At 44.6% G+C, this 24,712-nt stretch overlaps 2 protein-coding genes across 5 annotated transcripts in view; one reads left to right on the top strand and one right to left on the bottom strand.

Annotated features, from left to right (window-relative positions):
• Positions 1 to 517: 517 nt before the first annotated feature.
• On the bottom strand, positions 518 to 13,314 carry LOC8024829 (protein chiffon). Of its 3 annotated transcripts, XM_042294056.1 has the most exons (10): positions 12,912 to 13,290; positions 12,693 to 12,822; positions 12,226 to 12,350; positions 11,688 to 11,748; positions 8,119 to 8,163; positions 7,838 to 8,043; positions 5,350 to 5,490; positions 5,183 to 5,291; positions 3,078 to 4,002; positions 518 to 646 (listed from the first exon to the last, which is right to left on the bottom strand). In XM_042294056.1, exons 2-9 carry the CDS (start codon positions 12,816 to 12,818, stop codon positions 3,100 to 3,102), a joined length of 1,716 nt encoding a protein of 571 aa, XP_042149990.1. In that variant the 5' UTR covers positions 12,819 to 12,822; positions 12,912 to 13,290; the 3' UTR covers positions 518 to 646; positions 3,078 to 3,099. The 3 variants fall into 3 exon arrangements, with proteins under 3 accessions (XP_042149990.1, XP_002407224.3, XP_029828260.2); XM_002407180.4 differs by lacking the exon at positions 518 to 646 and having other exon boundaries at positions 2,850 to 4,002; positions 12,912 to 13,314; XM_029972400.3 differs by lacking the exon at positions 518 to 646 and having other exon boundaries at positions 2,850 to 4,002; positions 8,119 to 8,160; positions 12,912 to 13,306.
• A 28-nt stretch (positions 13,315 to 13,342) lies between these two features.
• The window catches only part of LOC8024830 (116 kDa U5 small nuclear ribonucleoprotein component), a 29,925-nt gene continuing 18,555 nt past the window's right edge, over positions 13,343 to 24,712 (top strand). The window contains exons 1-11 of one of the 2 annotated variants that reach the window (XM_029972401.4): positions 13,343 to 13,606; positions 14,172 to 14,299; positions 14,603 to 14,756; positions 18,557 to 18,635; positions 18,698 to 18,773; positions 20,486 to 20,551; positions 20,638 to 20,673; positions 21,138 to 21,228; positions 21,597 to 21,679; positions 22,374 to 22,540; positions 24,283 to 24,474. In XM_029972401.4, coding sequence (XP_029828261.2) covers positions 14,177 to 14,299; positions 14,603 to 14,756; positions 18,557 to 18,635; positions 18,698 to 18,773; positions 20,486 to 20,551; positions 20,638 to 20,673; positions 21,138 to 21,228; positions 21,597 to 21,679; positions 22,374 to 22,540; positions 24,283 to 24,474 — 1,067 coding nt within the window. In that variant the 5' untranslated portion in view covers positions 13,343 to 13,606; positions 14,172 to 14,176. Of the gene's footprint in view, positions 13,607 to 14,170; positions 14,300 to 14,602; positions 14,757 to 18,556; positions 18,636 to 18,697; positions 18,774 to 20,485; positions 20,552 to 20,637; positions 20,674 to 21,137; positions 21,229 to 21,596; positions 21,680 to 22,373; positions 22,541 to 24,282; positions 24,475 to 24,712 lie in introns of both variants that reach the window. The other variant, XM_040223734.2, reaches the window with a different exon arrangement.

Raw genomic sequence — 24,712 nt, forward strand, 5'->3', positions numbered from 1 at the left:
AATTACAGAAGCCAAAGCTACAAGCACGGGCATGTTGCTGTAAAAGAGGTTTGCACTGCACGAGTGCGCATGCCTGGCAGATACGCTGAAAGCCCGGAGCTCACTTTTGTAGCTTGTGCAACACTGGCACTTCAAAGTAAAACAAAGTGTAGTGCTCACGATACATACAATTAAAAATAAGTTTCAGAGCCCTTTTTCATTCAGGTATGGGCTTCCATCTCGAAAGAAAAATAATGTGTGCTTTACATTTTTTTTTACAAGTAAAGACAATTATGGTGTGAATGCACAAGATGGGGGGGGGGGGGGGGGGGGGGGGGGGGGGGGGTGCATTACGAACAGATTCTGTAAAGGAACATAGTGCCTTGATAATGCACGGTTGAGTTCAGCTCTGCCATCATAGGTTTGTTCCCATTAGCTGATCCCTGTTCATACTACTGAATAGGTCAATTAGTATTAAAGGCCGTGTCACACATATTTGATAATGCCCAATTAATAAAAACGGAAAAGAGTGGAAAGGAATAGTAGAGGGGCTTTTATTTGTTTACATTCGATTGCTGGCTGACCTGCACCAAGAACACTGGGGGGGTGCAGCTCTCGTCACGCTTCACGGACTTCTGCCTCTGCCTCCCGTCCAGGTGAACCACACCTAAACAAGAATTAAATAAAGTTACCGTAAGTTCAAAATTAGAATATAATAGTATCAAGCATATTGCTCTATGAAAAGCTTATAAGGTAGACCCAAGACAAACTTGCTGTTGCTAAACCAGTCAAGAGCAGTGAATGCGCTACGAGCTTACACTTTTAGTGCAAGTGTCCATGTTTATTTATTCCTAGCTTCCGACTGCTCCAACTTGCGGTGAAACAAGGTATAGATGGAACAAAACTTATATTGAGTAGATGTACTCACCCCAGGGATAACTTCACTGGGCACACCTCTCACTAAGGACAGAAAAAATGGCAGAGAGTAAGAAATAAAAAAAAGCTACAAGCGTGGGTCAGCAGGAAATTCCATTGGTATGAAACTAAAAAAAGTGGAGAAAATCGGACATGAGCATTGTCCTCCTTCCTTCGAGATGTGGCGGCGACACCGATTCACTATGTGCACAAGAAATTTAGCTAGTGTGGTACGGCCGCTAAACTGGCGTCATTGACGTGCATTACGCAGTAGTGATATGCGACTGCACGCCGGTACGCTGCTCTTTAATCAGATCGAAACTGGCAGGGCCAGGGATTGAACCTAGGGCCAGAGCTCCCAACTTGAGTATTCAAAACATATGAGGACATGGGAACAAGAAACATTCCGAGGATACCTAAGCACTTCTTACGAGTTGTGAATGCGAAAGCATGAATGTCATTCTTCATGCCGCGGTCGCCTCTGATCCTCCCGGCGCCATGGAGTGTGGGGTGGCGTTCCTTGGAACTATGTGGCGTGCCAGCCAATGGGAGGTTATCCGCCAATTTGCTGCTACAGACTAGACTTCGCTCCATGGGAAAAGGGAATTTAGGAGCTGTTTGGCATGGCTTGAAAAACTGATAAGACTGGCTCGCTCCACGGGACAGTTAATGCTTTCGCATTAAAAGGAGACGGGGAGGATGGTAAAAGAACCTTTGCCGGACTGTGTCAGCTGGCATTGTGGCAGAAGCAGAAGTCAAACTTGTTGTACGGACATTGTGGCAATGGGAACGTGGTTGGCCTTATACCTATCCCATCGCTCACCACTTGGGCAAAAAAATGGCGAGTCACTTGGCTTGGACACGTGCGGCATCCGATATTCTGCAGAAAAGCGCTACTGTGCACAAGTGGCATACGTTCCACATTCCAGCAGACAAAGATAGCAGCACGCGGAAAGCGATTATTGGAATGATCTATATAAGATTAAGACTGCCAACATAGATCCCTAAGCAGTGATTACGTGCGTGCAAGCCAGTATGATGCTTGTCGTAATTAAATTGACGGTAGCGGAATTCATGCACATCATGCCTGGATATAGAGCGCAGGCAAGTGGGTTTGGTGGCTGAGTGGGCTAGCGCACACCAGCTCGGAGCATGTGAAATTTACGAAAATCTTAATTTAGAAATACCAGTTCACAGGTGAGACAAGGCCCAGCATCACAAGTTTCACTGTGACTGTGTGAAGCGGTGAATTATTATTCATCGGTACTGGATGCTTTCAGCCATCCTTGAAAATCCAGCACTGTGAACGCATCACAGGGCCATGCACCCGCATGTTGCTGCGTTTCTTCCGAAGGCCATGTAACATGGTCACATAACACTCGCATGGCATTCGATTGGCTTTGGTGGCGCGGTGCATCCGCCGCAGTCAATTGTCAATGCTCTAACCTGTCCCCAAAAGTTCTAGTCTTAAAACAAGTCATGAGACCGAAATGTTGACATTGTTAAGATACTTCAACAATGTCCACATTGCCCATATAACGAGCACCACATATTTTCCACAATAAGCAAGCTCAAGTGTAGTCATATTGCCAAAATTTATCATAAGAAATGTAATTACAAGTTAATCACTTGGCCAAAAAAAGCTTTGTTGTCACTAAATGAAGTGACAAGAAATCAATCACCCAATGCCACCTCCTTTTTGGTTATCCTTTAACCCAAATAGAGAAAGAGAGAGAGAGAATGGTCGTAAAAAGGAGCGTACAAGATGAGGGGAATCATCCCCCAACATTATGGGGCATTTATAGAATCTATGGAGAAGGCAAAACAATGGTCTTACTATAGCTTCTCCTGGAGATGTTAAGAAAAGATATTGTTACTGCTGTTCAGATACCTCTAAACAAGTACATTTTTACAATTTTGGCTGGAGCGGGACATTAAAAATGAAAAGGTTCATCTTCATGAACATGAAGTTAGCCCGAGATCTTTATTAAATAAATAAACCCTACAGTGTCTTCTGAGTAAGCGAAACAATAAACAATTGGGTGGTCTTAAAAAGTCCCCCCCCCCCCCCCCCCCCCTCCCGAAGAAAAAAACACCACTCGTATAAAGAACATGAAAGTGTCAATTATTACACAATCCTGCTCTAGTCACACATCTGAAAATTGCAATGAAGATGAAATTACAACTTAAAAAGTCAAACGGTGGTCAAAAGCAGAGTGAGCTGTCCAGCTGCGCATGGTCGCTCGGAGTCCCTTCGGCAAGTCCGTTGAGATCGACGTCGGACGCGTCTTTACAGTCCGATCTCTGGGAAAAATTCTGAAAGTTAATAGCCGATATCATCTTGGAAAACGAGCAGTCGTCGCTGTAATCGGACCCCGTCGCATGACGCTTCCTGGAGAGCCCAGACTCAACGGCAAACCCGCTCGCAACGTCCGTCCACGAGTACTCCATTGTCGACGGTTCGCGCTGGCTCTCGGGCACCAGTTTTGAGACCAGATCCCGGAAGGTTCCGATTTGTACATTTTCCACGAAATTCGACTGCTCTTTTGCTGCAACTCTGCCGTCTGCCGCACTGCTTTCGACGCACACGTTGGCGAGCAGGCCATTCTCCGTGGCATCTACGTCCGTTGAATGACTGGGGGGTACCAAGTGATCCGCCTTTTCGACATTGAAGGGGTCGCTGCAGCAAACGTTCGGCTTGGTGTCTCCGTCATCGCGAGTTGCAGACAGCCCAATGTCCGAACGAAGCAGCGGTCGTTTTCTTGGATTGGGCACCTTCTTTGGTGACGTGGGGGTTGCTTTTGCGAGGGGTTCCGTGAGTCTCCGAACGACCTTGAGATGCTTGACAGACGAGAGACTGCCGCAGTAAGTTGACTGGACGACGATGCCGGAATGCTCGCCCTTCACGGAAAGCATTGCCCTCGAGGTGGGAAGCTTCCTGCCACACTCGTCGCTGGGACCGCTGTCTGTTGAGGATGCACTGCTCTGAAGGTGGATCTCGGTGAGCGGGCCGCGTGCCTTGCAACGAAGTGTCGACATGAGCTCGCCGAGCACGCTGAAGTTGCTGGCGTTCTTCATGAACTCCTGGTGCCTCTCGGACTCCAAGTGCTGTAAAAAATAAGGGATGCGTGTTGCAGGAGGAAAGACTGGCTGGGAACATGGCTTGCGAGTGGGCCAATGTGGGCTCTCGGCGCAGCAAAGGTATCACGGCAGACCGGAATAGGCAAATTATTCTGATAATAAACACTGCTACGTGGCCTACGTTGATGTCGCATTAGCTGTCATTGTGGTGGCCTTGCTGCCGAGCACGTGCCTCCTGCGGCACACTGAATTTATTTCCCTATGAAACGACAGGTAGGCATGACCACAAGCATGCTGTGACAATGTCACAGATAAGCCATGTTTTGTCACGAGAGGCTGGCAACTTGCGGAGTACATGTGCAGACATAGTGGCCACTTCTCCCGGAATTTACTTGCCTCCAATTAATGGAGAGGCCAAAATGTTCCAGGCTTTGATTTCTCTTTAGAATGTTTCAGTTTAACACTGTGACTGCCGTTATGACTCAATATAGAAAAAAAATAGATAAATAGTGACCACATTTGGCAAATAAAGGGCACCCTTTACTATTTGTAGGGAATGCACAACCTCGCGCTGCTTGGAATGGAGAGCATGCTGGTAAAGGTAATATAAACAATGGGAAGAACATAAACGCAAAGGCAGACAAGACGATTCCCAACTGGGAATCGTGCAAGTTAGAAAGTGATAGCCAGTATGAAGAGAACCCAAAAACACTTTCGTTTGCCTCTTATGACTAGAGCCTTGCCTCTCACAATCCACTTCTTTCGGAAGAACCATAGTGCGCCCTGTTGAAGACTTGGTTAGAGGATTTCTTCATAGGACACTCGAGAAAACAAAAGGTGCCGGTAGAAAGAGAGGGGAAGAGGCTTCTTTGTAGATAAGCCATAATAAACACAAGCAATGTTGTGGGAGCTCAATCTAGGTCATCATAGCTCAAAGTAGCAAGCAAGGTCTAGTGTTGTCACTTGAAGGAATGTTCGCACTCGGTCGTGGCACAAAAACCTCTCAGACCGAGAACTCAAAAAATTATAGATCCAACTTAGAAACACGTCTATTTCAATCCTGACTGAAAAATTTCTAATATATGGGGGAAACCAAGTGCATGAACCAACAGGAAGATCAAATGAAGCAGAGAAGGGGGGCAGGGCTAGCGAGGAAGAGGTGTGCACGAGAGTTGATGCAGAAGAGCAAGTAGCGACGTGCACACACCTTCTGCAGGCAGAGGTAAGAGCAACTACAGATTTCACAGTTGAACTTCTTTTGTTCTGTGACCTTGATCTTGGGGGTTGTCTTGGGCATGGCCTTGGCTGTGTCAAGCCTGTGAATAGAAGTATGTTAATGATAGAAAAGCACATACCCAGCCCACCATGACTTACGTGAGCAGCACTCCTTTTGCTTGCGTGCTTGCGACATGCTCTCGGGCAGGGACAGCAATGGTCTTTGGGATTGGCTCTGAGAACTGCTCAGTGCTGATATCTGGCCACTGCTTGAGGCTTTTGAAGAGTGGTCTGTAAACGCTGTACAAGAAACAAAACAAACATGCCTTGCATCTTAGGTCCCGTCTACTATCTTTTACGTTAAAGTTGTGTATAGACATGTATAGATGCTGGAAGTATGAAAATAACTGCTCTTATTTAGGTGCTTATAGCTGAGCTTTCAATTTTGGGGGTTTATGCATCAAACCAAAGGGGACATTTTGCATGCATCTGTGCAACCAAGATCTTATATGATCCCTACACTCCAATAAGTGTTCGTCAACTGCAGGCACCTTGGCCAGAGTTTGAACATATCAAGTAGGGATTTGTAGGCTGGCAGTTTGCCTCGCAAAAATTGATGCAAATTGATGCAGCCACAGACTGGCCTAACTTGGAGGTGAATCAGAAGAATGGCTCAGGCAGATCGATTCTAGTGTCACAGAGAAAGTCAAGACTCCCTGCAGTGATGTAACTTAGGGGACATGCGCCGAAAAAGGTTGAGCACTGCTACTAGAGTAGCTCGTCTATTTAATTTTGCCTGAAATCCACCACGGTCGCCGAATTGGCCTTCAAAATAGACCATTTGTGGTAACATGTTGACATATCTTCCAAGACACTACAATATCATTTGCACTAAATTGGTGTCTGCCAAACGTGCTTCACAACTGTACAGCACAAAGCACTATTCGCAACTCCAGCTCGCTGCTCGCCCTCTATTGGACGAATGGAGAACCAGAGGAGCGGGGATGGCAGCGGTGGCAGTGTGGAAATGGTGGCAGGGTCTGTCGGCCTTGGTGCTGCTATTACTGCACGGTTCTGGACGACGTGTTAGTGCGTGAAGCAGTTTTAACAAAAAAGTGAGCACGTTAAAATAGGAATTCTTATGCTCCGCTTCGCAACAGCGTTGCACGAAGGGACCGTGATGTATAATTTTATTAGGGACTTTTCATATATCGCATATGCTGCAGATTTCTGGTCCTGCGGTCGCCAGCTCAATCTGTGCTTAACGTGACGACAACAATCCCGCTAGTAGTGTAGAGCTTTACCATACGGTCTATGAAAATTTTATTTTTTGCCCTAAGTAGAAGAAAACTGGTTGCGTAAAGGTATGTTGAGCAGTAGATATCGGGAATGGGTTCGCGTTTTAAGGCCGTTACAAGGAACATGACCATTTGCCCCAAGCACTTTCGAAAGACAGAATTTACTCACTGAACTTGTTTTCAGGTAATTACAAAGGCAAATAAAGAAATGAATGAAGTATTTTAGGCGCACCTGCGTTAGCCAGCTGTTTGTGATGAGACTAGAACGGGCAGTTTTGGCGAGTCGGGTTGAAACGTTGCAAATAACACGGTACACAAACAAACAATATCTTAAAATATTTTTTTTGAGCAATAAATAAAGGCCCTAAACACACCGATAACCTTAATAGGCAGTTTTAGCATAGCATTACCGCAGGCTACCGTGAGCACGGAAACGCTCCTAGACCGCTCTGAAGATTATGTTTCAAAAATGCAGCACGAGCTTCTGGTTGCAATGCTGCACCAGACGGTGGTCTGCGGTCACACTATCCTAAAAATTCCTATCAATAGCCACAGCACAGTTTGATCATGTGTTGCAATACACTAAAACTGCGACAGTGAGCAGCGAGCTGTGAGCCCGTGGCACGGAGACATCAATATTGTGAACGCTGCGCTTTCTGCAGCCTGACTGTCACCCTGCACGGCTCACTTTTTAAAACACTAATGGTCAGGCAAAGTGCAAACACCACAATATCTTCATCAGCCCCAAAATAATTTTGCCCCAAGCAGCGACGTAGCCGCTGCCCTAAATGTGCTCGCCCTTCACAAAGCTTTGCAAGTTGAGGTTTCTGCAACTTTTAAATATCAAGATGCTTGTTTTCCTAATGCACATCAACATCTTTGTCACCTGTAATATGCTCCTGCCCAGACTGCTTTGCATTTGTAGAGAAATAAATAATTTTTAGCGCACTGACCAGTGTCGGCAAGCAGGCGCACGTGAAATCCTGGAGAATCTATGGTCTACCCCGTCTCTCCCGCTACCTTGGAATTATCGCCCCGCCACCTATAGGGCGTTGGAGTTGCGAGTAGTCCGTTATAAAACGGCAGAACAAGCACCTCCCACAACGTTCTCTGCTTGACGCGATTAATTGTTGCCTCCTCTCCAGTGTTTCCTCTCCTAAAGTGGAAAGAGTGGAAGGTTTTCTGAGAGGAGCTTGTCCTGCTGTTCTTAACTTGCAACAGACTGCAGTCTGAGATGTGCAATGGTGGCGAGTTTTACTACTGAGTAAGCTTGTGTCCACTGTTTCTTGAGTGGCGAGACCTACTCATCACGACGAGCGCCAGATACCAATGAAATAAAGAATAGGTACCACTTAGGGTCTTCAACCTTGATGAAAGGTGGCACCAGTTTCTGGGGCATGTCCGACTTTTGCTTCGCTTTCGCTACATTCTCCTTTCCCGTCTTGCTGAGTAGCGCTTTCTGTTTCAGCTGCTGCAGCCATGGCAGAAAGTTCTTGATGTAGAGGACCTTGATCTGCCACAGGCGGCACAGTTCCAAGATGTCTGTATGCCCAGGCTGCACGGAACAAAGAAACTTAGTTGTAAGCAGAAAACACTTCTACTGCATCTAAAAAAAGGCAGAAATACTTGCCGTTGCTCGAACTGCTCTCTGAACCATGGCCTGCCCCCTTGCCTGCTTGAAGAACAAAATAAATTATATGATAAATTATAATAGCTTGACAAGTAGACCATACTGCATACTTCATATGAGGGTCACTTGATAAGTTTTGCAATATCTCTTCTCCTGATCAAAGAACTTTCGCAGAATATGAAAATGTCACTTGAGAGTTAGAACTTCATTTAGTGAGCAACATTGCTTCATTCTTGTTTTGGAAGACACAATGCAGTCCAGATGCAGTTCGGTCCAGATGCCTCTTAAACGGTCTGGCAAGCTTTAGGTTGCGCAAAGGTGTTGCAATCGGCAGACTCTAGCGGGCGAACTGAGGTACAATCAATCTTCATGATCAAGGCAACGGTGTTGGCATAGCCAACATTGAGCTAAACGTCATCAAAACCACTACTTTTTTGTTTTTACTTCTTTAGGCAAGCATAACAGGTGGCATCAGCAAGATGTTCTTTTAACACTCGGCGGTGTCTACGTGACTGGCGTAACGCGCCTATGCAGCGTTTCTCAGCCTTGGGAGCCGTCCTGCAGACTCCCGCGTCCCAACCGCCGTCATTGTTGCGTCGTTTACGATTGTCTCTCGGAGTTTCATACACACTACGTGCAAAGACTGATGCCACTATTGTGCGGATGTTGTCGGATATTGTAGATACCAAAACGCGGTAAAGACTGCAGTGCAGAAGACACTTGCACCTCGCACGCGCTTGCCCCAACAGTGGCTTGCCCGGTTCCACCCGTCGTCGCGTAGAGGATCACATGACCGCCGTACCATGTCGGCTCGAGGCCAATGTTGCCCGACAGAGCCGAAGTTTTGGTTTTTGCCCGTGTTTAAAATAAGATTTCACAAAATATATCCCCTTTTTTGCGAAGCAAACAATGAAGTGCTTTTTATTAGCGCTTTATAAAGTGAAATCACTAATAATTCCAAAACTTTCAGAATTAAGCTGAGTTGCCCTTTAAAGGGGTCCTGCAATCATATTTAAGCGCCTACCTTTTTTGCGGTTTCCACATCTCTTGGGGTTCGGGCAAGCCAGCAGACACGGAGAGAGTAACTAAATATCAGAGCGTCATTTTTTAACCAGACGACGCGGAAACCTCCTCCACCTACGGGGGCGACCCGCGGTGCTGAAAGCGCGCAATAAGTGAAGCCTTTGGTCCTGGGCTTACTACTGGTCAGAGCCGCTAAAAGCTTCATTTTAGTCGAAATACAAAATATAAGTGGCGAAAACTGTTTTAATTATTTATGAAAGTAGTTTTTGTTCAGTATTTTAGATCAGAAAAGAAACAAATGCAGTTTATAAAGTGTGGAAACAAGAAACGACCCGTCAACATACCCGCCACCGAACGGTGGAAAAGGCGGCGCCTATTAGAAAGGGGTGGTGGGATCAAGTACTGACGAGCGGCGAGTGTAGAAAGGTCTTGGATGTATGTGACGGCGCTGCGGTCGCATACGGGCTCGAGGATCCGACCGGTTCCGAAGGCCTTCGGCGAGCAGGTTTGGCTTACGGTTGGACCATTTGGCGGTAGGGCAACGCAAAGTGGCTCCCATTCTGAACTAATCTTCACCCCGTGTTTGCTGTTGTTTGTGGCCAATGAAGTGTCATGCCGAATTAGTGTTTAATCGCGCAGCAAATGCAATGCGAGCCGCCCTTGCCGCCCGCTTCACACAGCCTATCCAACAGATGCTTTAGTGGTGCCCTCTCAAGCCGTCAACACGAAGTGCAGCAGCCGTGAGCGCTCGTTGAACTCACTACCCCTCTAGTACACGGCCACTCAAGCAACCAAGGACGTCATGAAGGAGGTTATTTTTTGCTTGTTTTTGTCATTTTAACTTGCTTATAACTTTTTAAAATGGAGCGAAATTCGAGAAAAAGAAAAGTTTCATTAAGTTACCACATTCAGTGCGCTCGGGTTCGGTGCAAATTAAAAACCAGTAAAAAAGTCCTTGCAGGGCCCCTTTAAAGCCACTCTCAATAACTGCGGTAGATACACCTTTCCAAAAAACGCTCCTAGGCCGCTGCCATGTTGCTGATGCGGCTGGTGCAATTTTTGCGCCCTCTGTCAGCTAGAAATTCACTCTCTTGGACTATGAAAACCCGCTCAGCGCGATTCTCTACCTAAATTTTGCAATTTTGCATTCAACGTTTTCTGGCCCCTCTTGAGAGTTTTCACTTAGCATTTGTGATGCATGCTGCGTATCCTTTCTGTGTTATCTTCCAGTGTGAGAAATAGGGCCGGTAAATGCCTGCCATTCAAGCCTTTCTGCTCGACATTCACAGGAAACGAAGGTAGGGAACGGCCCTCGATGCGATTTCGCGAACGATGACAACTCTTCTTTCCCCCTCCCAGAGATAATCCGCATAGAGTCCTTCGCAGTCATCTCCAAAAATAGTTGTCCAGGTTGGAGGGGGAAATGGGTTAGTCACATTCATTCCTTTGCCTTGGTGCTGGTGTGAAAAAAGGGAAGCTCTCCCCAAAACGAAGTCAGCTTGGATTCCGTCTGATCGTCAAGATGTGGCTGTCGTCGACTGTGACTGTGTTATTTGACTCGAATAAATTCTTTTCAGATAACGCCGCATCGTGTGGTACATACAATATATTGTTTGAATGTTAACACTTGCTAAATTGTATGTATGTGTCCTGTCCGTCGGTAAACACATTATTTGTGAGCGTGAAAAATGCATGCCTTTCGGCAATCTTTTGTTGTAACTTATTTTAGACAGCTAAGCGCTTTGCCGTTTGACATGCGATTAATTGGGTGGCGCTGCGCAATCCCAACTAAAATAGTTTTTAATTTTTCTGCTTTTTTGTGTTTTTAGATGTGGTACAATGCTTCGTCGATGTTCTTGGGAAAATACATACACCATGAAACAAAAAATACAGCGGGAAAGGACGAGCATTTCGCCACCAGCAGAGATTGAAACTGCGCCTATCGAAATCACAGTCCACTCGGTTAGGGTTAGGAGGACCGCCAGTGAGACTCTAGCCACAAAGCCAATGACTGGGCTCGAGAACGGTTTGTTGCCCCTGGGGTCGAGTGTTTCTTGGGAAGGTGTATATCATCTTTAGAAATTTCTGTCAATATGAGCAATTATACTGCATGTCCCTTAGCAGTAGACAGTTCTTAATCCCAAGTTCCCATGTGAAACTTCACAATTAAAACAGCAGCCTCCAAAAATTTCCCCTGGATGTTTCTTCTGTTGCTTCCTTTTTGTTTCGAATTGAACTACCGATCTGCTGAGATTTCCTGCAAGACACAAAGAGTATGCACGATTCACATGATGAGATTTTGCCTGCAGTCTCGCACTTGCGACGTCAAGCGCATTTGCTCCGGCCACACTTTTTTTTTACCCAAGAGCGGCGTCACAACTGCAAAATCGCAAGTAAAATTGCACCATGTGGATCAGGCTATACTCTCCATCAAACTTAAAGAAATGTGGGCTGAACCAGTGCCTCTTACACAGAGTGCCAAACAAAATATGAGGCAAAACCTTTTGCAAGCTCTCATTTCCTGCTCCATATTCAATTTTACTTACTATTCTAGGTACGACCTTTGCATCCATGGAAGCAGAGGTGCATGGCAGGTCATGGCTACACCTGCATAGAAATAAGGATATTCATTACACAAGGCTGGAAAAAAGAAAGAGTGTTCATCAAGAATTCAAATTTTATAGACCCTCTTTTAAAAGCGGCATTAGAAGGCGCTGTTGGTGATTTACGTCTCCGTGAAGTTCCGGTCATATGAGAAGACAAATAATCTCCACAGTAGCACCACTCCTTGTAACATCCATGTAGTACTTTACGATACAGGTGGATAGCTAAAGAACTGGTTAGCACGATACTTGTTGGAGATTTTTTAATACTCCTGTAAGAGAACCCATCCCATGTTATATGATGAATAGCATAGTAGAAGAACCTCGCTAAATCTGTAACTTAGCGATTTCCCTAGAATTTCATCGTCCCAAAAAATTTTACATAGACAAGCTCGTAAGGCTTGCGGAAATGGAGCGAACGGAAGGGAAGTCTCTTGGGTAGCCAGAGATGGCTGGTGTTTGTAGACAGTCGATCGCTTACTCGTTCGAGAAAGGGCTCGTTGTCTGACCGCTGGAATCAACAGAGTTGGGTTTCCGTGATGCTTTACAGTCTTGCTTGTCAGTGATAACGTGGGTGACGTCTCTTCCAAAGAAAGATTCCACAACCTGCAAGCAGAGCTGGATTATTTATTTTTTGAGGTATGCATACACTGCCCTTAAAATGCACATACTGCACATGATGATTGTATCTTCCTGGTGGCTGTTCATTTTTACTGTTTTCTTGGATATAACAAACTCATGTGATAGTAAACATGACGGTAAAAACGCAGGACTGGTGTACACGAGTAAAAGCGCGACCGAGATGTCTGCACTTTCAGCATTTTTCTTTTTTTCATGTGATATGATAGAGGCCATATGGGCATCAGCTAACCTACTAAGCCGATTAAGTGGTGTAACCACACACAAGAATGTAGAAACGAACTAAAAACAAGTTTTCAGAGAGCTTACAGCGCCCAGGTTCTTTAAGTCTCGAACGAGCTGGGTCTGGGGTCGGTGGCCCTTGAAATCCAAGAAGAATTTGAGCTTTTCCAGTGGTTTGCACTGCGCTGGCGCGTCAGACTTCACCTTGTTCATCTCACTGAAATAGTAGAAAACAGTCATACAAGAAAGGACAGTTTAAAACGGGACGAACGCGGAAATTCGAACCGGGTGTAGGAACGCACTTACCCCTGAAGGACCGATCGATCAGCCGTAGATTCAGATGTTAGTGCTGTAGGCCCATCATATTAATATCATAATAGCTTAACTCTTATCAGACAGACGCACAACTTTTTTTTTTTTTTAGTGACTATGCACAAAGCATTCGGGAATGTCCTTTCTCAAGGTGGAGAACTTCCCGCCAACTAGATGATAGGAGTGGGGTCTACGTACACAGAATACTTGCCCGAATTGGAGAGCTCAAATGGGATTGCACAGCAGACAAAAGAACGCACGCGATTGAATACATTTTACGTCAGCGATCGCAAATTCAAGGCACATTACGGTGGAAATACGGGAGTACACATCGACGCAAAGCCCGCGCGCTCCCGCGCTCGAGGAACGCCTTCATCTGCGAAGGGAATGACGTCATAGGCACAAGCCCCCTTTCGGAACAACGCGAGAATGGAACATTTCGAGTCATTTCACTGTGCTGAGTCATTGGTCCACATTTAATACGGCATAAAATATACTACAAAAAATACCTCGTGTTTTAAATTTGAGTTGACGCTTCAATTGTCGCCACGACCACATTACAAAAGGTTTTTGTTGTGTCAAGTTTGACGGATGTCGGTTCGTGCTGTGCTGCGTCTGGGTACATTGGATAACGCATGTTCTTCGTTTTCGCGTTGATGACACTGAATACGCTGAATACCCTGAATACCGTAAGTTGAGATGTTTGTAAGACACTTATTTATTGTCAGTTTATATGATTAGTCCGATCTGTACTAGAATCGCAAAGTTTAACGTCTAATAGACAATGACGTACTGGTCGTAACGAACCGAAATTCGGTAAAGAGAAACCGTTTAAAAACGCCGGTACTCGGGATCGCGCTTGTGCTTCCGACAAAAAACCCTCTTATCTCCGGGTTAATTTTGTGTTACATAAAGTATGCTTAAAAATTATCAGAACAGAAGTTCTTAGCCAATTGTGTTCGTGTAAACGAATGCTACACGTAGTATTTTTGATTCGCGCTCATAATTTGAGGCAAATGAAGTGTCTCCGCGCTTTTGTCATAGACTCCTCGGCGCGACAGACACCTTCGAAGACTAAACGAAATCATCCAGGAATTTTCCGCCGCACCGCATGCTTAAAAAAACATGTTATCTTCTAGCCAGCGAAGGACGCTCGAACATAAATACAGTTGCTTACGGCGTATATTTGACATTTCTGTTCGAGGTGTTCGTCGTTTGCCGCTCCTGTCTGAATATATTTTCTCTTCCTTTTAGCGATAATGGACGCTGATTTATACGACGAGTTCGGCAACTACATCGGGCCCGAGCTCGAGAGTGATTCAGATGACGACGAGGACGAGAGGTACGAGCGGCAGGACGGAGACGCCCCAGAATTTCAGGAGGTAAGACACTTAGACCCAAGGGGGGCTATGATCGACAAATGTTTCGTTTCTCCTAAAAAGAAACGGAAGTGACGGAACTGACGATATCGCGTCTGATTAGCTAGAGGCTCAAATGACGATAAAGGGAACTTTCGTCATTTGAGAGTCTAACCAATCAGAAGCGATATCGTCGCTTCAGCCACTTCCGTTTCTTTTTAGGAGAAACGAAACATTTGTCGAACATAGCCCCCCAGATGGCATGTCTTCGCTGGTCCTCATCTCTTGATGAGAAGAGCAGATTTTGAACGAGAACACTATGAACAGGATGAAGACATGGACGGGGGCCGAGACGACGACGACATGGGTGACATGCAAGTCGTCCTGCACGAAGACAAAAAATATTACCCTTCAGCGGTGGAGGTGTACGGTCCCGATGTGGAGACGATCGTACAAGAGGAGGATGCCCAGCCGCTGACCGGTTTGTGTTCTCGGTGCCTCGTTTCGTGCTCGCTTGCCCTCAGGCCTCCTGTGCTTTGGCAATGGTCCTCTCTTCCTCGCATATCACTAACAACGAGTTTGTCTTCATGAAATTTGAGCAGCATTTAATAGGGCTGGTTCATACATTTGCATTTGATAATAGTCGACCGCATTTCAACTGCTTTTAATCACTTACGGCAGGGGTCAGCATCTGGCGGCCAGTGGGCTGGATCCGGCCTGCGAGGTAATGTAACGCGGCCCCCGGCACGCCAGCAGAATACCCCCACCCCTCTCAAACAAACACTCCATGGCAAAAGGCACGTTTGGTTCCAAACCCAGTATAATCGGACATATTAACTCCGAACAAATTTAAGAGATTTGCCAGCTAGAGTTTGCTGATCAGCTGGTTTTTAAAGAGACAATAAGCTGAAGAATGCATTTGCAGTGAACGACTCTGTAAAGTTTTCCGCTGGCCTCGCTGAATTAATAAGGGATTCTCCTGCTCGTCACTCAATGCGCAAATTTCGCTACATAAACCTGAGTTCCAGGAATGCACCAGAGTATTGATTATTTTTGTGGTTCATTATAAAGATGTAATGAGGGTCATACAACCCTTGAATGGACCCCTTAGAGCGCTGAAGGTTTTTAAGGAAATCCAGAAATATGATCATTTTGTTGACTTTTTTTTAGTGCATTTTGAGTCAGCTTTGAAATTAAAATTACTTGGATGAGAAAAGCCACAAAACGAATGGTGGGACATACTAGAGGTGCCATCTGTCTGGTATACTTCAATGAAATTTGAAATATACCTGTTGTGTTCAGAAATAGGTTGAATATGATCCCCGATATCCATAAATGACAATCGCTTATTTGTATTTTGAGTCTGATGGCTGTATTTTTCGTTATAAACTGCCCACTCTGGCAAACGCTCGGAGAGCAGCCAGTGGAGAGCACATGACATCCGGTGCAGTTGTGACATAGATTGTCTCGGGACGAGCAAAGCTGTGGCGAGGCTGACGTTAGCAGGATATCCTAGCTGTTCCAGCCACCAAAGCGGCCGAAGCAACTAACCCCAAAACTGCTTTTGTACGAATTTTGAGTGAAGGGTTGATCTTCTATAACACGAATGGCCAGGATGTCCCGGCCTAAGAGCCGCAAACACTACCACGAAACTTCCAAGAGCCACGGGGGGGAAAAATCTTTTGTCCAGAGCAATAAAAGAAACTCAAACTACTTTCAATCTATCTGGATCGAAAGCAGTTCAACTGTATGTAATGCAGCAGCAGCACAGGACTACCGAACTGCAACCTGTCTTGCGATTTAAAACGCGTTCCATTTCTTTTTTTGGGGGAGGGGGGGGCCGCGAGCTGCACTTTAACACGTGAAGAACCGTATGCGGCTCGTGAGCCACAGCTTGGCCACGCCTGTTCTATAATCTTGTAAAGGGACAGTAGCTACATCTGGGACACACAATAGAGAATCCTGGGGAAAGGGGAGTTCCTCACTTCTCTTCTCTCGTGGTGGCCAGAGGCGAGACTGGCCATCACGACACCATTCCATCGGCATTGCGCGACCATGCTACAGCTATCGCTGTCGTTTCTTTGCGCATTGTGGGCAGTAAATATGACCTTAGTTTCAATTAAATTTATAAGAGTACAGGGTCAGTAGTCCCAAGAAAATGCCACTTCAGTTTTTTTTTTTGAAATCTCGGAACTACCGACACAGCCTTTTAGCTCATCAAAGTTCCTTCAGGACAACGGGTTATGGCACACGCACCATATTTGGTTCTTTCTTAATTCTTTTTTAAGATTTCAAACACGGTAAAATAAACTCAGAATTTAAAGAAATTGGGAATCTAACAAAATATAACCTCCGATGAACCCCAAATTTTTAGCAAAAAGCGAAAATAGGCTCCGTAAAACCAGTCTTGGGCAGTAACTAGTTACTAGTAACGCGTTACCGATAACTAGTTACTTTTTTCGGTAACTTTTACCTGTAACGCGTTACTTTTTAAAACTGGTAACTTGTAACTGTAACAGTGTTACTTTTTTATTGGGTAACTGTAACTGTTTAGGCCGTTACAGTTACTTTTGTTTTACTATATAAATTAGAACCTACTGCCCAGGACATTGTGAAATTGCCATCTTGAAGCATTTTCTCAAAACTCCTCGCTGACAAAAAGAAAAAAAAAGAAGCGTGGCCACGCATTAAAGAAACAAAAAATTGCCTGGTTTAGCCCACGACTGAGAATGGACGAGAGACGAGTCAGCACGAAACCGGGAAATAAAGGAAGCGGCGCCCGCGGTTGTAGGGGCGGCAAACAATGTCTGTTTCATCGACTTTGGCTCACTCTTCTCTTGTGGGGACCGTCTGTGGGTGTCATGGTCGCGCGATGTCTCCGAGCGCTCCATCTGGGCTGTGTCTGGGGCATGTTCGGACTGTCGTTTTTACACCCAGCCGATCGCCGTTTCCTCACCCCTATAAGTTTTCAAGGAAGCCGTCCCCATATTGTGCAAAAAGCCGGCGCTTGTATTCTCTTCTGAGCCGCTCGAGTAAATATGACTTCTACAGTTGGCGTTTCGGACAAAGACGCCGCGGTGGTCGTCGTACATGTAGTGCACCAGAAGCTAATTGTCTCCTTTCCCCCTTTATTCTCCCGAAGCTGTTTGACCTGCTATGTTTAGGCCTGCTTCCGACCGAGTATATTCCATAAGGTTATTATGTGACATTATCTGTCCTCATTCGTTTCGGAGTGAAAAATGAACGAAAACGCTCACTGGCGCGTGTCGATGGCAATTTTTAAAAACCGTTGATTCTAAGTTATAACAATTATTGCAAATAAATTTTGCGCATCAAAATGCTGAAACGGCGAATGGCGCAAAAAAGAAACACCCTTCGGGTTTAAAATTTTCTAATTTCTCAGTTTACCTTTCTTCTCACTATACACGTTTGCAAGTCCGGTCTCAGGGCGCCGCCATCTTCCTCAGTGGGGTGCGCTCTCGTGAGCGGCCATAATCCGATTACGACGCCTTAGCAAGGCTTCGTAATCGGATTATTACTGGTCCAAGCGCACCCCAGACAGGCAAGATGGCAGCGCCCTGAAGCCGGACTTGCAAACGTGTATACACGTTTGCAAGTCCTGTCTCAGGGCGCCGCCATCTTGCTCAGTGGGATGCGCTCTTGGGCGCGGCCACAATCCGATTACAACGCTTTAGCAAGGCTTCGTAATGTGATTACGGCGACGTCCAAGCGCACCCCAGTCGAACAAGATGGCAGCGCCCAGAAGCAGGACTTGCAAACGTGTATAGTGTAACAAATAAAATAATATTGTCTTAGTTTGTGCTTTTTTTGTGTCCAATTTTTGTACCGTAACGCGAAAGTAACGGCGTTACTGTTTTTGCAGTAACTGTAACTGTAACACGTTACTTTTTGAAACCGGTAACTGTAACTGTAACAGAGTTACTTTTTCCTCCTAGGTAACTGTAACTGTAACACTGTTACTTTTTACTGGTAACGTGCCCATGACTGCGTAAAACCCTCCAAATTTGCTGAGAAATGAACTCCGAAAACACAGAATCCTAGTTATCAGTGACCATTTTGCATAGATAGGGCATAAATTTTATCTCACAAATGCTGCAAGACCTTCAGTGTAATTATAAGCAGATGAGTGTGTCTTCTCGTCATAAGCGGTCACAAGCCGTCGTAACGCAGTTAACAGCTTCGGACACTCGAGCGCAAACGTTTGAAGCAGTCTTTACGAAAAGGAACTCGTCTTTGAATGCTACATTGCTTTTATTTCAGAACCAATCATCGCCCCAATAAAACACAGAAAGTTTTCATACGTTGAACAGGATTTACCGTTGACAACCTTTGACCTCGAGTAAGTGCTGCAAAAACTTTTCTTGCTATTTTAGTTGGGATGACAATAATTTCTTGCAACAGGTTCTTGACCGATCTCATGGACAACTCTGAGCTCATTCGAAATGTTGCCCTTATTGGTCATCTACATCATGGAAAGGTACGTTGAGCTGCAACAGAAATTCGGGGCCTCTTGTGTTTCATTACACGTGAAGTGTATATTATCAGTGGGGATGTCACAAACTTGAATTGGGTTCGACTGGTTTGGTGAACCCTCACACTTTTTGGCAAAATTAAACAAAGTTTGCTTGACCAGTGCTTCGCAACTTTTACACAAAGCTGTAAAATTTTAAAGAAAGGGCTTTATGACAACACGCTCTAAAAGCGCCAAAAAAACAGGAACGGAGTAAAGACGACCGCAACACAAAGCACCTTGTGTTGTCGTCGTCTTTACTCTGTCCCCATCTTTTGGTACTTTTACTGCATAATGAACTAACTAGCCCAACTTATCATTTGTTGCTTTATACAATATCTTCTTTAAAAATTAAAAAAATAATAATTGGCAATGGTTTTTTTTAATATCAATTTTTAATATTTACACTTAATAATGATTTAAGCAGTTTGGTAAAGGGACCATAAAATGATTTATCAGCTTTTTCCAAATGAAGACCCCAATTTATCTTCAGTGTTCATAGAACCCAGAGCAGGAATCTATTTTCATTTTATTGCCTCCAGTTCTACACAAAAGAAAAAAAGATGAAAACTCGCATCTGCTTTTCTCCTCAACTCGACCTGGCTCGGTCACCATCATGTGAAATCACGTGGCTGTGACGTAAAGTATGTCTTTCTACCGGAAAGGGAAGTTCCACCAGCCGAGCAAGGAAGCCGCGTTGGACAAGAGCACTGCGTCCCATGGGCGTGTGCACTCGTCAACAATCAATCCGCCGACGAATATTTGAATTCGCATTCGTGGCCAATGAGTGCCAAGATGGCACTTACCATCGCTTCAGAATGACAAGTTTCCTTGTGTACTTAAAGTGATGGTGAACCGAAATTTGGATTTAAAAAAAACAATGCAGGAGATGTAGGTGGGACGCTACAATCCCTACAACACTACTAGTAAGGCGATATCTCGAATGGATGGCCGTATTGTTGGAAAAAGAGGTCGAGATTGAACCAGGCCGACAAGGCGCGTGTTGTGAAGATACCTTGTTTCCTCTTCTCTTCGCTTTGCCCCCTCAAGGCAACGAGGCGGAGAAGACGCGAGGCCGTTCCCTCTCCTTCTTAGAAAAACATGACGTAAACATTTCTGCCAAATGCGCCTCCTTCTTTTGAAAAATACGGTCATCCGTTCGAGATATTGCTGTATGAGTGATGTTGTGGTGTTTGTAGCATTTGTTGTACGCTTTTGCCGCCATGTTTTCTGGTATCCAGATTTCGGTTCAGCATCCCTTTAAGAAGATAAGGTGGAAGTTTGGAATCATCGTAGCTGTGCCTAGTTGGACTTCACGACCGCATTATTTCTCATTTCGCTTTATGATTGCGGAGGAACGCTAAGGAGGAAGAAGTTGAAAAATCATTTCATAGTTCCTTTAATGTGAAACAGTGCTTCCAATAAATACTTCATCCCCCTCCGCCAGGAGTTGCCGGCTTGATTTTAATTTTTGCGTGTGCATAATAGTGACTTTTTTTTGTCAAACTTAGCTTCAAAAACTAGAAAAAGTCCCTGATTATCCCTAATTATCGGAGGACATTACTGCAGAGCAATTGCAAGAGAATAGTCCTTAAAACTGTTGAATAAATAGAACAGTGGAGGTCACTGTGGCGCTTGTCTCTGGACAAATGCATGACTCTTACATTGCTCATTTCCAGACTTCCTTTGTTGACTGCCTGATCGAGCAGACACATCCGCACATGAGGGCAAAAGAATGCAAAAACGTAAGATTGGACCGCAATTGCTACTGGTGTTGTTTGAATATGATTTTTTTTTCTGTAACTAACTATTAATCTTTGTTTCATTGCAGCTGCGGTATACAGACACACTCTACACAGAACAGGAGGTAATACAGTTTTGCAATTGTTTGTTCTCTTGTGCCACTTGCTAGGTTTTGCATGCTCAATATTAAGGAAATTTTGCATGTTTTGGAGTGTACAGCATGTATTCAGAACAGTGGGGTGACATATTGTAGCGGTAAATTTTTTGCACAATTTGGAAAATTGTTAAAATTGGGCCCTATTGAAAATTACGTTGTTTGCAGTAGTTTGAGACAACCTTTGGGGCAGTAATGTAGGAAGCATGAAGGCATATGCAGTGCTTTGTAAAGGAAATTGCATTACACAAAGGCTCACAGTGCATGTTTCCAGCTTTAACTGCATCGCATCAGAAAGCTGTTTTAAATTGCTCTCCTAAAGTTGTGTAATGGTCATTTGTGTCAACATTTTTGTGTCGCTTTCATTTATACTCCTGGTGGTAGCTTCCGTTCACAAGCTTGGAAACCTAATTTACTTCTCCCTGGCTTTGCAGAGAGGAGTGAGCATCAAAGCCAGCCCTGTCACGCTTCTTCTGCAAGACCTGAAACAAAAGTCATACATCATAAATGTCTTCGACACTCCAGGTCAGCCTTTCGTTAATCTTTGGTTTGTACTAAACGGTGGTCACAAAAATTGAGCCATTTGTCATTTCACTTTGTAGTCAGCTACGAGACTTCCGAGCCAATTGAACACTACAAGCATACTAAATGACCTTGCAATTTAGCGGTTTACTATGTAGAGCGCCATGCCTTTCTTTGTGGTGAACTGAAAGTAGGTATAACAGAATTTTAATATGTGTCCTTTTAACTTCAAATTATCCACATAATATGTCCATGCAGGCTTTGACAGATTAATGACCTAAGTTTGTTAATAGTATATTCTGCAGTTGATAATAGAAAACTTTGTAAGTAAAACTCAAGTTTTCACAAGAGAACTGTCATTTTTTTTCAAGGACACGTCAACTTCTCGGACGAAGTGACTGCAGCCATTAGGCTTTGCGACGGAGTTGTCCTCTTCATTGATGCAGCGGAAGGGGTAAGCACTATCACCTTGTTTCGTTTGTGTGGCTTGGTCTTTTGAAGCACCAATCCTTCAAATAAATCATAATATAATGGGCCTGTGGAGGGAGCAATCGTAGCTTACCTGACAAATATTAGGTTGAATGAAGATTAAGTGAGTAGGCAGGCGAGCTAGTTGATGTTACACATTTTTGAAAAACCAGAGATGACGGACGGAAAAGGTGGGGAAAAAAAGGGGACTACCTGTGTGTGTTGTCCCCTTTTTCGTCCGTCGTCTCCAGTTTTTTAGAAATGTAAAATATTAGGTGTTGGAGCATTTGGCATGTTTGGGAGCACTTTTTTCTAACACACAAAGTTTTATTCAAAATGCTAACTTTGCTTTTGGAGTGGTGACAGCAACGTAAATGTGTGATCTCACAGATAGAGCTATCCAAAGATACTATGTTACTGTGCTTGCTCTCTAGCTAAAATAAAAAAATTATTATATGTATCTTTTTAAAATAAATTCTTTATAAATTTACTATTAAAGAGGCATGCATTATCATGCTGCAATACTGTTTTCTCAATTCATTTCCCTATTAACTTGGGGATTGGTTTGTAGAGGGGGATTGGTTTGTAGAGGATTATTGCTCTGAACCATATGGCAGATTTTTTTTTTGTCCCAGCAGTCCTTGATGAAGATCAACTTCTTTTTTTCATTTTTTTTTCAGGTATGCCTGAACACAGAACAACTCCTCAAGCACGCCGTGCAGGAAAAACTGGCCATCTGCATCTGCATCAACAAAATCGACAGACTGATGCTGGAACTGAAGCTTCCACCCCAGGACGCCTACTACAAGCTCAAGAACATCGTTGACGAAGTTAACGCCCTCATTGCGTAAGTCACTCTGGCAGCGCTGATTATAGTCGCTTGCAGTATGGGAACCAATGGTAGTAGGAAGCTCCTGGAGGTGACATGGGGCCACCAGAGGTGAAGCCAGGAGTGTGGAGGGACACACCCCCAATGACGACCAAAACCAAGAGGTTCATATATGTCCGAATCAGGCGAATCAAACGATTCGGTACGAATCCATTCGGAACACGACCAAGAGGACAAACAAAACCAAATGGACAAAAAGGAGAGCTGACTTGGCGCCAAAAACTGTTTCGGTCAGCCTCGGGGCTCCGACGGTGACCAAAACAGCTTTTGCAAGGAATTCTTCGTTTCTCTATAGAAACTGAGTGTTTAGTAAGATGCTACCTGCAGGGCAGCATTTATGCCAAACACCCTGCCTAGATTTTATCAACTTCAGATTCCTCACACTTTTGGAGGGTAATTACGGGAATCGAGATATATTGGATGCTGCCAATAGATATATAGTGTTTGCACAAGTGTATCCCACATTGCTTATACAAGAGTCGTGCATACCTGCTTGCCCTCAGAGCAAATAAGAGTCAATAAGGTTTCTTCACAAAACTGCTATATAGGCTGCATTTTGTGCATATGAAATGTTTCGCTTGGTGTTGTGATGTGAATAGCATTTTTGTTTCCAAATCTTTGCCAGTTTATTGTGAGAATTATTAAAAACCGTGCGAGTTGGTAAAGTTCAATTTACACACGAAAGAATAAACAAATAAGACGGAGCCCAGAACACAACATTTTTCACGCTGCACGAAAGATGTTGTGTTTTGTGCTATTTGTTTATTCTTTCGTATGTAAGTTGAGTTTATTGTAATATTCTGTTTTCTCAGTGGATTGAAATGATTGGCTCCTGCAGGCTCTGTGGGAAAGCAGGCATGCAGGCTTTCCCTGTAAACAGTGTGAGGCAGTGGTTCTCAACCACGAATGTTTCCAAGATCCCTACTGGATTGGTGGAACCGTTGGCCGACCCCATCTGCCAGGGGGTGGTATTGAATGATTGCAATGACGAGGGTAATTGAAGGAAACTAAATGCATGCAAACCACTTTTGCTGCCCTGAAACAAAATATTCAACCCTACTTACTCAGTGCACATGGTTCTGTCTATTTAGCTTTGTGTAACAGCCAGCATCCAAAAAAAAAAAAAAAAAGGTTTTAGTGCTCAGTTTGATTCATGGTGTGAGGCCTCAGGGACCCCAAGAAGGCCTTCAGGGATTCCGAAAAGTCTAAAGGGTCTGCGGATCTACATTTGAGAGCCACTGGTGTAAAGTATCCTTGAGGGGAGACGATAGTATGGGCGTTTTTCTCCCAGAGGTAAAGCCAGAAGTGTTCCTCCACACCTCTTGTCACCTCCAGAAGCTTCCTACCACCATTGGTTGCCTTGTTTCAAATGTCTCATTATTTGCTGGTTTGGAATGCCACTCTGAATCCTGACAAGCTCGCATTTTTGCGAGGTTCTCGAGTTTAAAAGCACGCTATGCAAGATGGAAGCTCTGCTATAGTCTGTTGCAGGTTAAGGACAACAGACAAGCCCATCCCACAAAGCTTTCTGCTTGCCACGGTCTGTGGCTTTCTCCTTTCCGCATTCCTCCTCTCCAGTGTTTGCTCTGCTAAAGTAGAAAGAGTGGAGGGCTTTGTGGGAGGAGCCTGTCCTGCTTGTTTTAATCCGAATAGACTTTAGTGGCAAGCAAGTTGAGAGTATGTCACTTTTCTGCTTTCAGTCTCTACTCCGAAGACCCCCAGCAGCAGCAAGTGTCTCCACTGCTGGGCAACGTGTGCTTTGGAAGCTCGCTGTACAGCCTGTGCTTCACGCTGCGCTCCTTTGCCTCCATGTATGCGCAGACCTTCGGGGGCGTCAATGTGGCCGAATTCTCGCGGCGGCTCTGGGGGGACATCTACTTCAGCAACAAGACGTGAGTTTTTTTATGGAGGCACTGAAGGTTCGGTGAAATATGATCACAACTGTAGCATTCTCTGGTACTCATGCTAGGCCTACTCAGGATATACTGTTCCTTGGACTAGAAACTATAGTTCTTTCGCTAATGAGCATAGTGGTGGAATTCCCAGATGGGGTATTTTGAATATTCTTGTGTCCGGCTATTTGAACTTTTATCTTTTTTAAAAGAATATTATGCAGAGAAATGATTGGCT

Source organism: Ixodes scapularis, unplaced genomic scaffold, assembly GCF_016920785.2.
Source record: "Ixodes scapularis isolate PalLabHiFi unplaced genomic scaffold, ASM1692078v2 PGA_scaffold5__190_contigs__length_132052651, whole genome shotgun sequence".
Taxonomy (NCBI): Eukaryota; Metazoa; Arthropoda; class Arachnida; order Ixodida; family Ixodidae; genus Ixodes; species Ixodes scapularis.

What these genes read in the sequence shown, in the direction of transcription:
- LOC8024829 (XM_042294056.1), bottom strand. Translation starts at nt 12,818, where the DNA reads ATGAACAAGGTGAAGTCTGACGCGCCAGCGCAGTGCAAACCACTGGAA. An exon ending in CAAAGGTCGTACCTAGAATA is followed by an intron (nt 8,164 to 11,687) that starts GTAAGTAAAATT and finishes TTGTTCTTCAAG; the next exon opens with CAGGCAAGGGGGCAGGCCAT. An exon ending in CTTACCTCTGCCTGCAGAAG is followed by an intron (nt 4,003 to 5,182) that starts GTGTGTGCACGT and finishes TATTTTTTACAG; the next exon opens with CACTTGGAGTCCGAGAGGCA.